Source organism: Myotis brandtii, unplaced genomic scaffold (assembly GCF_000412655.1).
Source record: "Myotis brandtii unplaced genomic scaffold, ASM41265v1 scaffold157, whole genome shotgun sequence".
NCBI lineage: Eukaryota > Metazoa > Chordata > Mammalia > Chiroptera > Vespertilionidae > Myotis > Myotis brandtii.
In genome coordinates, this window is record NW_005355708.1 from 5,580,598 (window position 1) to 5,592,678 (window position 12,081).

At 56.8% G+C, this 12,081-nt stretch overlaps 2 protein-coding genes across 3 annotated transcripts in view; one reads left to right on the top strand and one right to left on the bottom strand.

The window, feature by feature from the left end:
• PCGF2 (polycomb group ring finger 2) overlaps positions 1 to 10,291 on the top strand; it is a 12,960-nt gene extending 2,669 nt beyond the window's left edge. The window contains exons 2-11 of one of the 2 annotated variants that reach the window (XM_005861913.2): positions 4,930 to 5,080; positions 5,701 to 5,797; positions 6,062 to 6,117; positions 6,204 to 6,254; positions 6,482 to 6,590; positions 6,753 to 6,807; positions 6,898 to 6,993; positions 8,029 to 8,109; positions 8,607 to 8,715; positions 8,863 to 10,291. In XM_005861913.2, the coding sequence (XP_005861975.2) occupies positions 4,930 to 5,080; positions 5,701 to 5,797; positions 6,062 to 6,117; positions 6,204 to 6,254; positions 6,482 to 6,590; positions 6,753 to 6,807; positions 6,898 to 6,993; positions 8,029 to 8,109; positions 8,607 to 8,715; positions 8,863 to 8,984 (927 nt within the window). In that variant the 3' untranslated portion in view covers positions 8,985 to 10,291. Of the gene's footprint in view, positions 1 to 4,228; positions 5,081 to 5,700; positions 5,798 to 6,061; positions 6,118 to 6,203; positions 6,255 to 6,481; positions 6,591 to 6,752; positions 6,808 to 6,897; positions 6,994 to 8,028; positions 8,110 to 8,606 lie in introns of those variants that run through there. The other variant, XM_014536180.1, reaches the window with a different exon arrangement.
• Positions 10,292 to 10,512: 221 nt separating this feature from the next.
• MLLT6 (myeloid/lymphoid or mixed-lineage leukemia; translocated to, 6) overlaps positions 10,513 to 12,081 on the bottom strand; it is a 44,107-nt gene continuing 42,538 nt past the window's right edge. The window contains exon 23 of the mRNA XM_014536222.1: positions 10,513 to 10,923. Coding sequence (XP_014391708.1) covers positions 10,744 to 10,923 — 180 coding nt within the window. The 3' untranslated portion in view covers positions 10,513 to 10,743. The remainder of the gene's footprint in view (positions 10,924 to 12,081) is intronic.

Here is a 12,081-nt window from a genome sequence, read left to right on the forward strand (position 1 = left end):
AAGGAGACACCCCTGTCCTTCCTGTCTTCGCGTTGGGCCCAGGCATGCCTCCCCCCCTCCCCCAGGCCCCCATCTGCCCAGAATCGCTCCGGATGGCTGGAAGAGGCCGGGGTGGTGAATGTGCCTGAAAATATTGTGGAAGTGCCCCTGGTCTTTGTCTCTCAAGAGTTACCCCTTAATCCCCCACCCTCACCCCTGTTGCCTCAGTCTCTCCAGGGCTTCCTGTAGGGGGGAGGGGAGGGGGCGTCCCTTGGTCGCCTCCCACTTCATTCTGATGCCTCCCTCTCTGGGCCTCTTGCAGTTTGCATCTGTTCCTGAAACTCTTTCTCGCCTTCCTCCCCCTTCCACTCTGTTCCAAGGTGTTAGCACCTGGAAAAGAAGCATAAAGCCGGCTCTGTTGCAGTGTTTTGGTGGTGAGGTTTTCCCAGGGGTTCCCTCATTTGGAGTTGGGGGTTGCGTTCGTTCTTAGAGCCGTCTTTGGAATGAGGCAGGGAACAGACCTGGGGCTTAGCATCCAGACACTGTGTAGCTGGGTGGGGTTCAAGTTGAAGTCCTGGGGGGGAGGCGAGGGCAGGAAAGGGGCTCTCTGCTGCCCTGGCCTTGCCGGAGAGATCTTGGTGGATGGAGCTGTTGCCATGGGAATGGAGACAATCTGAAGAGGAAGAGGTTATATCTTCGTGCAGGTCAGATGCCCACCCCACTCTTCCAGGCTCTGGCCCCCAGAGTGGAGGTGAGGAGCCGCACTGTCTTTGTTGCCAGGAGACCTGTGTTATAATTTACACTGGGTGGGCCAGGGATGCACAAAAGGCTAGTGTGTGTTTGCAGCTCTGGTTTCAGCCGGGGATGGATGTCAGACTGTGTGCTCCTGGATGGGGGTGGAGGTGGCTATATGCATCTGGCAGATGTGGGCCGGGCTCTGGTCTGGCCCTGTGTGATGGGGTGTGTCTGTGTGTGTGTCTGGCCAAGTATCTGTCTGGCTGTGTGTGTGTGTGTGTGTGCGTGTGCACGTGCTGTGTCTCTGGCCTTGTGTGTAGTGAGTGTGAGGGAGATGGAGGAGGTGTGTCTGGCTCTGTGTGTATATTTTGGATTTTTGTCTTTGTTTGATCTTCGGAAGCTAGGAGGTGGGGAAGGGAGGGAGGATGGAGTGAGCCCAGCACCAGGAGGCTAGAAGCCTTTTTTTAGTGCTCTTGTTGGGGAGCAGATCCTCATCCAGGGAAGATCGAGGCGTTAACCGTGCTCCCAGGTGGACTGCCCATGTTCCTCCCACATCCATGGGGCTTACACAGTTGCACCTACACTGTTGGGAGAGGAAAGGACTCCTAGATCCTGGGGTCTGAGTCTTGACAGTGCACTCTGGCTCGCTGTGCTTCTGTACGGCCTCAGTTTCCCCATCTGCACCATGGAAGGGGGACGAGGGCTCTGCTCCCTCTTCGTACTTCAAGGTGAGAATGTGTGCTGATTGTCATCTTTGGCCGGACTGTGACCCGTCCTAGGAGGCTCACCGAGTGGTCTGTCTTCCAGGGAACATGGCGTCCTACATCCCCCTTCCTGGGTGGAGGAAGGCCAGGCTTATTGGCCGAGGTGCCAGTGTGTAAGGCGCACCGGACTGGGAGCCAGTCTAGTCCTAGGACTGCCACTGTGTTGCTGTGTAACTGTTAGGCAAGCCACTGCTTTCTGAGTTTCTCCATCTGTAAAATGAAATGATGGACAAGGTGCTTTCTAAGACTCCTTCTCCCTCTGCGATTCTAGACGTCTGGATGTGTGACCTTGAGTGACTTTTCCCAAGACCTGGGGGTTTTCTAGTGAGGGAGTCGGGCTACTTTCATTTGGAGGAAAAGCAGAGCAAAGAACGCTGCACCTGTGCATCCAAAGGAGCAGAGGGGCCTCTGGGTTGTCAGAGATCGGCTGTTTCTGCAGGGGAGCGTGAAAGAAACTGATGGCAAGAGAGGCCTAAATCTTGGGGGAGCTTCCGGAAAGAGCTTGGTTAAAACAAAGAGATGCAGGGTGGTCTTTATTAGTAGGGGACTTTGAGGGCGAGGAAAGACAAATGCCAGGCTTGAGAGGCAAGGAGGAGTGGGAATTGGGTGCTGGTCAATCTCCTTTCCTGCCTCTGTAGCCGAGACCAGGGGCTCCAGGGGCTCCCGGGCCAGAAGCATGGGCCGCCCAGCGGTTGTGCCCTTGTAAAGTCAGTGGTTTGGGGACAGGAGACACTGAGGGACCTGGCCCCCGGTTGGGGGAAGGCATTGGAGGTGGGTGATGGTACTCAGGCCCACTGTGGGGATATGGTTGGGGCTGACCTGGTAGAGCCCCCAGAACTCCACACAGGCCACTTCCTAGTGGCCCTTGGCTTCCCTTTTCTGCTTCTTGGATTTGTCTCTCCTTTTCTGTTCCCCTTGGGCTATTCCCATCTCCCAGCCTCTTTCTTTTTTCTTCTTCTTTTTTAAGTATATTTTTATTGATTTCAGAGAGGAAGGGAGAGGGAGATAGAAACATCAATGATGAGAGAGAATCACTGATCGGCTGCCTCCTGCACGCCCCGCACTGGGGATCGAGCCCGCAACCCGGGCATGTGCCCTTGACCGGAATCGAACCTGGGACCCCTCAGTCTGCAGGCCGATGCTCTATCCACCAAGCCAAACCGGCCAGGGCTCCCCGCCTCTTTCTTAAAGTGATGATGCTGACGGTCCAGCCACCTATCACCCCACTTCCTTCTGCTTCTCACAACACACCAGCCAGTTGCAGCTGGGGAGGAATTGGGTGTCAGTTGTAGGGCCCTGAGGCTTCCTGGTGGGGGGATGAGATGGGGAAGAGGTCCTTGGGGGAACAGGTAACCATGGCAATCAGGTGAGGAACCAATCATGGCTTCTCCCCAGCCCCAGAGGTAACAATCTGAGACTCTGGGGATGGGGTGGGTGGAGCAAGGAGAGTCACAGGGGAGCTCATTTCTTAAACGGGAGATGCGGGAACATTTCATTCCTCTGTAGGCGACACAGCTCTTTCCTTCACCTGCACATCTAGAAGGACCTGAGGGATACTCAGTCTGAAGGCTCACAAATGCTCATGGGAGGGAGAGGGTGAGGGTTAAGGCCATGTGCCCAGGAGCTCCTGTGTGTTGAGCCCATAGTCTGCTTGGCAGCAACTAGATGGGAATTCTTAACAGTAAGTGTCTGAAAACACAAGTGTGTGAATGAGGCGGCCGGGCAGTGTGAAGCGCTACGTGTTTGTGTGCATGTACGTGTGTATGTGAGAGAAGGAGAAGGGGGTGTGACATTCACTGTTGGCAACCTGGACCCCCCAGCATTATCAGAGCCCCAAACGCTTTGTTTCTGGCTGTGCACGCACACGGGTGCATTTGGACACAGACACAGACACGTAGTCATACAAAGTACCTTTGGAGGCCCAGACAGCACGTATGCATCTGAAATTACACACACCCAGTGAGACGGCCACTCCGAGTTTGTTCTTTCCTCTGGATGGTTGTAATAATATTTGGGCATCTTGCCAGGAACGAAGTTACCATGGAAACGACCAAACAGTGGAGTCACCAGCAAGCCTGCTGCATAATTGTGAAGGGGGAACCCGTGCAGGGAAGGCAGAAGGCGTCCACCCTGTGTATGGCCAGAGCCGCCTTCCGCTGGCCGGGCCTGCGGGTCTCAGCCGCTGCCTCCCTGCTGGCTGGCTCTCTGGGCTGGCTCGCTTGCTTGTTCCGCTCTGTCTGCCCTGCTAGTTGGTGTTTCTCCCATGTGTGGCCTTTGTGTCTCTCCATCTCTTTCGGTCTCTGGCCAGCCTCTATGGGCTGTTTGGGTCCTGGCCAAACTCATCCTGGGGTCTCTATAGAAACTGCTGATCCCGGCTGTGAATTTCTGGTCCTAGAAAACCCAATGCGGTGTCTTTAGAAATGTTTCTGGAAAGGAGAGAAGGGTGTGTGTTGTAAAGGAGCAGTCCGGACTTGGCCACCCTCTCAAGCCCCACCCCTTGGGCTTTCACTCTGGGAAAGAGGAAGAAGGGAGGGGCCACCCCTTCTCTGTGCAGCTTTGATGTTTTTATGTCAAGAAGAACATCAGCCAAGCCAGAGCGGGGCTTTGCCTGACCTCCCGGGACCCTGCCAGAGCCTGGCTGGGTGCTCAGGTGGGCTGGGGACAGGAACTCTGTGCCCAGGCTTGGCAGGCATCTCCGAGCCTGTGGCAGGTGGCAGAGGAGGTGTCACCAGGTGGGAGATGGTGGGTGGCAGTGCCCACGTGGGGACATCACAGGGCGGGGGTCCTGGATGTGTGTGCTTGTGGGCACAGGTGGAGCTGCGTGTTCCTCAGTGTTTCCTGCGTGAGCGTCAGGCCTGGAACCGGCGTGGTCAGTAGACTTCCAGGTTGCTGCTCTGGGGCTGGGGCTGGATGCAGAGCCAGAGGACAAGTGATGGGGGGCCCCTTCAAACTTCCAGCTGCCTGGAGGAGGAGCAGACGGGATGGAAGGAGGGTAGGATGGAGTAGAAAGACCAAGTCAGGGGCCTTGCGTCTGGAGGGGGTGAAAGGGGCAGGGGCAATTTATTCTTTCTCTTCTTTTATTTCTGGAGGTCTAGCTTATTTGAGTTTCCTCCTAGCTCCTAGCACTCACTTGAGTGAATATGAATTGGGATTACGGGGATATTTTAAAAGTCTGTTCTCTTCCATTTTCCTGCCTCCCCACATCCTTTGGAAAGTTGGGTAGTACTTCCTGTGGTCTAACCTCAGTCTTTCCTGCTGCTGCTGAGGTGGAGCTGATCTTGTTGCTCGAGGTGGGGTGACCCTCCAGAGCCGCCGGCACCCAGTAAACACCCAGAGGGGGCCAAAAAGAACCGGACGCTGACGTGCACCCAATCCAAGGCCGAGAGGAAGGGCCTTGGCCTCGGAGAGGATGTTGGATCTCTGGGTTGCTAATTCCACTTTTACTTCCCAGGGTGACGCTCCCCAGCCCCCCAGCCCCCTCCCCGGCATCATGCATCGGACCACACGGATCAAAATCACGGAGCTGAACCCTCACCTCATGTGCGCCCTCTGCGGGGGGTACTTCATCGATGCCACTACCATCGTGGAGTGCTTGCATTCCTGTGAGCTGGGTGGAGGGCTGCCTCTCAGGATGGGCAGCTTCTGCCTCGGTTGGGGGGGGTCAGGGGGGAGGGGGCACTGCCCAGGGAAGGCGGAGCACAGACCCTGCCCTGAAGAGTGAACATGTCTCTGACTGGTGGGGTGGGGGGTCCCCAGGTCACAGAGAGGCTGCCTGGGAGGGGAGGCTGGAGGTTGTGACCCAGAGTTCTTCCAGGGACTTTCATCTGAAATCTCCGTGGCTGAAATGTCACCCCCTGAAGACGCAGGTGCCCCCTGGTGTGCACTGTGGCCTCGGGGGTAAAGGTCAAGGGCCCCCGGAGATGTGTAGCCGGCTGGCTGCTGTTTTGTACTCCATGAGGGGAGCTTGGGACTTGGGGCTCACCATATACACGACACATGACACTGGCCTCATCCACACACATAGACACATAAGATTGTCCTCCGCCAAGGACGGGTACGGGGCGTCTGCCCTCTCTGACAACACCACCACGTTGGCGCTCTGAACGGGCCCAAACTGCTGGACCAGGTGGAGAAGGGAGACCTGAACCCTAACGGAGGGGCTGGGGGCTGGGCCTGGTTACCAAGGGGGCTCTGACTCCTCCCTCTCTCCGTATCCCCCAAGTCTGCAAAACCTGCATCGTGCGCTACCTGGAGACCAACAAGTACTGCCCCATGTGTGACGTGCAGGTCCATAAAACCCGGCCGCTGCTGAGCATCAGGTGGGCCGGGCACTGCCCCCCCAGCCCCTGCGGGCCTCCCGGTCTGCTCCCTCTGTCCCTCCCTCCTTGTTCCTGTAGCCCAGGTCTCGGGTGCGGGGGGAAGCCCTGGGCCTGTTCCCTCCCTCTGGGTTGTATCCAGCTGAGAAGTAGTGGAGGGTAGAGACCAGGCTCTGAATCTAAGGAAGGGAGGTGCGAAGTGGGATCCCTGGCTGGGGAGATCGGGGTAAGAGGGTTGTTGATAGGGTCCTGTATGTTTTTTTCCAGAGCTGACAAGACCCTCCAAGACATAGTCTACAAATTGGTCCCTGGGCTTTTTAAAGGTATCCACACACCCTCCCTCCTCCTGCCCCCGCCCCCCCTTTCCCAGCCTGTTGCTCCCTCCTCACCATTTCCTTCCCTCCTTCAGATGAGATGAAACGGCGGCGGGATTTCTATGCCGCGTACCCCCTGACGGAAGGTGAGCTCATGTGTGTGCTCCCAGGCCTGGGACCGTGTGAGTGTGAGTGTGGCTCTGCCCAGGCCTGAGGGCTGGTGCACTGGGCTGTCCATCCTTCATGCACCACCACGCCATTTCCCTGGCTCAGAGGGTGGCTGGGCTCACCCCACTGGGCTCTGAGATTCTGGGCCCTTGGTGGGGCTCCTCTCCCCCACCCTAGGCAGCCCCCCGGTTTTCTCCTTCTGCAGTCCCCAACGGCTCCAATGAGGACCGTGGTGAGGTGCTGGAGCAGGAGAAGGGGGCTCTGAGTGATGATGAGATTGTCAGCCTCTCTATCGAGTTCTACGAAACCGTCAGGCAAGTCTGTCCTATGCCTGGTCCTTCTGGGGTCCTAGGCTGGGTCGCCTCCTTCTCCCAGCCAGCCCCACTCCCCTGGAAGGGAGGGCCTTCTGGATGTGTGTCCTGGGGAATCCTGCCTGAACCAGGGTCTCCCTAGCTTCGTTCTACCTCCTCCCCCAGGGACCGGGAGGAGAAGAAGGGCCCCTTGGAGAATGGAGATGGGGACAAGGAGAAGGTGAGTGCTGGGGCCTGCCCAGGAGTGGGGTGTGGGCTGGGAGAGAGTGCCTGGGTGGCCCATAGCCCTTGGGTGCCTCTCCCCTGGCAGACAGGGGTGCGCTTCCTGCGATGTCCAGCAGCCATGACCGTCATGCATCTCGCCAAGTTTCTCCGCAACAAGATGGATGTGCCCAGCAAGTACAAGGTGAGTCCCTGGGCCCTTTGAAGACAGTGGGTGTCTGTGGGCGGGTGTGTCTGACAGTCTGTGCATCCCAGCCATTGTTCAGGGCGGGCTGGGTGTCACCAAGGGCCTACCTGGTTGTGTAATTGAGCCCAAGTAGACAGGTAATTGAAACCAAGATTAGGGTGGGGCAGTCTGCATCTGTTGAAACCAGTGTGCAGACTACATGGGAACCAGGTGGTGTGTGCGTGTGTGCGTGTGTGCGTGCGTGTGCGTGTGTGCGTGTGTGCGTGCATGTGTGCGTGCGTGTGTGCGTGCATGTGTGCGTGTGTGTGCGCGCGTGTGCGTGTGCGTGTGTGTGTGCGTGTGTGTGTGTGTGTGTGTGTGTGTGCGCGCGCGCGCGCGCGCAAAAACACAGGAGAATCTCTGGGGCCAGCTGGCTGAAGGAAGGCCAGTCTGAAATGCCAGCAGAACTCCAGGGCGTTGCTTCTTAAACTTGAATGTGCCAGTGAGCCGTTAGACTAGAGGTCTTGTTAAAATGCAGATTGATTCAGTAGATTCTGCATCTCCAGCAAGCTCCCAGGTGCTGCCAATGCCACTGGTCTACAGAGCACACGTTGAGTTTCCAGGGTCTAGGACAGTGGATCCCAAACTTTATGTCAGATTCACGTGGGGAGCTTTAAAACTCAACTCCTATCTTAACAGCTAAACAGAAGCTCTAGGTCAGTGGTTCTCAACCTTGGCTGCACATTAGAATCACCTGGGAATCTTTTTAAAATCCTGATTTCTGGGCCTCACCCTCCAGAAATTCTGTTTCTTTGTTCTGGGATGAGGCCACAACATTAGTAACAAAGAAACAGGATTTCCGGAGGATGAGGCCCAGAAATCAGGATTTTAAAAAAGATTCCCCGGTGATTCTAACGTGCAGCCAAGGTTGAGAACCACTGCTCTGGATCGGAGCATTGGCGTTTTTTAAAGCTCCCTGGGTGAGGGCCCGTGCTCCACCAGACCCGTCTCACCTGGGCCTTTTCTTTGCCCGTGGTGTTCGCCCTCGTCCAGGTGGAGGTTCTTTACGAGGACGAGCCGCTGAAGGAATACTACACCCTCATGGACATCGCCTACATCTACCCCTGGCGGCGGGTGAGCAGGGCTGGGAGGGGACCCCTGCAGGTCGGGCATTGGTCTGTGCCCACAGGGACCGCATGAGCCACCCTGCTCTGACCACAGACAGACAGCTCATCTCTCGTCCCACGAGCTGGCCATGTCCGGGGGAGCCCGCCTCGGGCTCTCTCTCACGGAGCTCCCACACTCGGGAGAAAAGGATCTTTGGGCAGATGACATGCCCCAGTTTGGGGTCGGGAAAGAGGGGTCTGGTGGCTGTGGAGGAGTAAATGTTGCTTTCTGCTCGGCCTCCTCTCTTCTCTCCAGTCTCTGGTCTCACACGTTCTCTCTGGGTCTGTGTGCCTGGCTCTCCGGCCTGGCTCTCTCAGTCGCGAGGTCTCGCTTTCCCTCGGTCCTCCTACTCTGCTGGGTCTTTCTCTCTAGGGCTTGAGCTTTTCCTTTCTTCCTCGTTGGGCATGAGGGGGCGAAGGTGGGTGGCTGCCTGGTTAGCCTCTCTCCCCCCACTCTCCCTGCAGAACGGCCCTCTCCCCCTCAAGTACCGGGTCCAGCCAGCCTGCAAGCGGCTCACCTTGCCTACAGCACCCACCCCCTCCGAGGGCACCAACACCAGTGGGGCATCAGAGTGTGAGTCAGTCAGCGACAAGGCTCCCAGCCCTGCCACCCTGCCGGCCACCTCCTCCTCCCTGCCCAGCCCAGCCACCCCCTCCCATGGCTCTCCCAGCTCCCATGGGCCCCCAGCCACCCATCCTACCTCCCCCACTCCCCCTTCAGCAGCCAGTGGGGTCAGCACAGCTACCAACGGGGGCGCCTCGAACTGCCTGCAGACACCATCCTCCACCAGCAGGGGGCGCAAGATGACTGTCAATGGAGCTCCTGTGCTCCCCTTAACTTGAGGAAAGGGACCTTTCCCTCCTCTTCCAGCCATGCCTCTCCACCCCTCCACTTTTTCTGGGCTCCTATTTCCACCTCTTCTACTTTCCCCAGCTCCTCCCACCTTAGGGGTGGGGGGTGGGTTTTATAAATAAATCTCTCTCTATATATATATGTACATAGGAAAAACCAAATATACATACTTATTTTCTATGGACCAACCAGATTAATTTAAATGCCACAGGAAACAAACTTTATGTGTGTGTGTGTATGTAGGGGATGGGTGTTAATTTTGAAGGGGTCTTGTGTAATTTGCTCTACTCTATTTTTGGGGGGTACCTGAAAGTGGACTGGAGGGGCCGCTTGAGGCTCAGTAAAGCTTTGCCCCATCCTCCTTCTGTTTCCCAAGGCAGATGGGGTGTTGCAGGGCCCACCAGCCCCCAAAGCTTTAGGCACAACTCTTAACTGGCTGTGGATGGGTCCACCCTCTCTCTCTCTCCATCTTGGCTGCTGTCGTGCCCTGACCCAACCAGCCCCCTACCCCCTCATGTTGAATGTCCAGAGACTTGCTAAGACAGTGCCTTTTACAAATGCAGTTTATCCCCTGGTTTTGGGGAGCGAGCGGGTGGTGGAGATGGTATCTCCCTTACCTCCTCCTCATGCAGTGGAAACTTTGTGCAAAGCGTAGCTAGTTCTGTCCTTTTTTGTTTTTTTTCCCTGTGTGTGTGGCCTTTGCACCGTTTTCCTTGTGGAAGAGAAGATTCGGGCCATGGGAGGCCTCCGCCCTTGACATCCCACTGTGGCTCTAGCATTGTGAACCACTTCACCCCCGGGTCCCCCTACCCCCACCCAGGCACCCACATCAGCCAGCCTGGTGGTAAAGTCTCACTTGGGGACCTGGAGTGGAGAGGTGGAGTGGGGTTAACCTCAGACAAGCACAGACCCCAGATTTTGCTAAAGGCAAACAGCCCTCCAGTCCTCTCCCTACCCCCAGCTGAGGCCCAGTCAGGAAAGAGCCTCGGGGGCATCTGAAAGCACAAGACAGACACTTGTAAGCTCTGTCCTCAACTCCATCCTGAGAGGTCAGTGGACCACCCCTGAGGGGCAGGCCCCGGGAGCTCCCTGCCTACCTGTTTTCTCCCAATGTACATAGGTCAGATCGGGGAGGAGGCAAGACTCTGTCACAACCTAGGTGTCTGGGTTGGGTTCCCCCAGTGGGTTTGTCTGTGTTTGCACCTGGTCCGTTGTCTGAGGTGCTATGACTGTACCCTCCTCCTACCCTGGGACATTTGCATCTCCTGGCTTTGTAATAAATGCTGCATATTCTCCAGAGCCTCTAGTTCTTTGGGGCAGAGGGGACAGGGAGAGGATGGGTGGGTCCCCTGGCCTCCTCGTACCTCTCGTCTCTAGGCTCAGCCTGCCTTGGGAGACCCCATATGGAATAAACCAGAATGGCCTCTCTCCTGTGGCCAGTCTGGTGCCCCCAGACCAGGGTTAGGAGCCAGAGCGGGGGTATGCCCCGTGCCCCCCCCAGTGACCACAAGAATACCGTTCTGGATGGGCAGGCTTGTTTAATGCCACCTTCTCCACCAGCAGGTGCTAATCCAGGGACCTTCTCCTGGCTGCCCCAGGTTAGAGACTTCAGGCTATGGGAGTAAGTCCTTTATAAACCAGCTGGGTACTGGGGTCCCTGGATGATCACTTCTTGGCTCGGCACGCCCTTTCCTTCCCCACAAAGGGGGTGCCTGTCAGAGAGGCCTGGGGCTGATGAGCAGCCGCCCCTCAGAGTGGGGAGCCCACTTCTGCCTTCTGCACCCTCTCGCTCCTGTGGGTGCCATCGCAGTACGGGGGCTTCTGAGTGGCCTTGCAGGTACATAGGGCCACCATTCGGGTCTCCTGGACTTTGAACTTGAGTGGGGAGAGGCCAGTGCGTTGGAAGAAGTGGGAGCCGTCACAGAAGGGCTGGTGAGGGAAAGCGAGAAGTTAAGAGCGCTGGCCCCACCTGTGGGGTGGGCAGGTCTGGGAGGAGCAGGGCACAGTGGTTAGGGCTCCCGCTCCCGAGTGACACTAGTTTACCTCTCATTTGTAGTGTGAGGATAAGAGTTGAGTTGTCCTAAGGAAATCATAATCATTTATTATGCACTTTGCATACAGTAAGTGTTCAGTAAGTTTGAGCCATTACAGCATTAGTCTCCAGGGCACAAGGACAGAATTTCCAAGGTGAAATGGGCCTTAGGTTTTACACCAATCGTTTGTTGTTGTTTTTAATGGCCCAGTCTCCACTGCCTCATGAAATTCATTTCTTTCCCCATCCTGGTGAAAACGGGGTTGGAGAGAGCCTGCATGCATCACAGGGCTTTAAGGCAGACTGGGGTATCACTATTTTGGCTCCAGGAAACAACAGGGCGTATTATAGGGAGGGAGTGTACCAGGGAGGAAGGGGGTGTCCTGTAGTGAACTGGCTGCCTGGTGCCAGCATATACTCCCCGTCCATCCCTGCAGGGGCTCGAGCAGAACCGGGTAACGAGCAGAACCGGGTAACGGAAACCAAGGCCCATGGAGGTGCTGTGACTTGCTGTTAGTGGGCCCTCTTGACTTTGGGGTCAGGGTGGGGTCCGAGGAAGCCAGTTACTCTCCAGCTGAAGTTCCCTTAGCCCTGCTCCACCCTCATGAGGACCTGCTCCCAATTGAATCAGCGGCCATGCAGGGCTGCTGACACCAGGCCACACTGATGGAGAAACACAGCTCAGAGCTCAGCACAGGAAGGAAAGGGGCCCTGGAGGCTGAGAATATGGAGCAGGTTCCCGCGGGACGAAAGGCTCCTGGGGCAGAAGGGAGCCGGCAGCCAGGAAAGTCAGATAAACAGAAAGGGAAGGGTTTTCAGAAGACTGGGAAGGGGCACTGGGGGGCAGCGAAACTGGGCAGTCTTCCCAACGATGGGGTCCCAGGCTGGGAACCTTTGGCCCAGATGCTTCTTAGGAGCAAGGAGAGAGGAAGAGAGAGACAGGCAAGCCCCTCTGCTTAGAACAGAGCCTGGCATGAGCCTCTGAGAAGGGAGCACCAGAAGCAAAGTCCAGAACCTGGGGGTGGGGGGGTTTGAAGAGGGAAATGTGTGTGTGT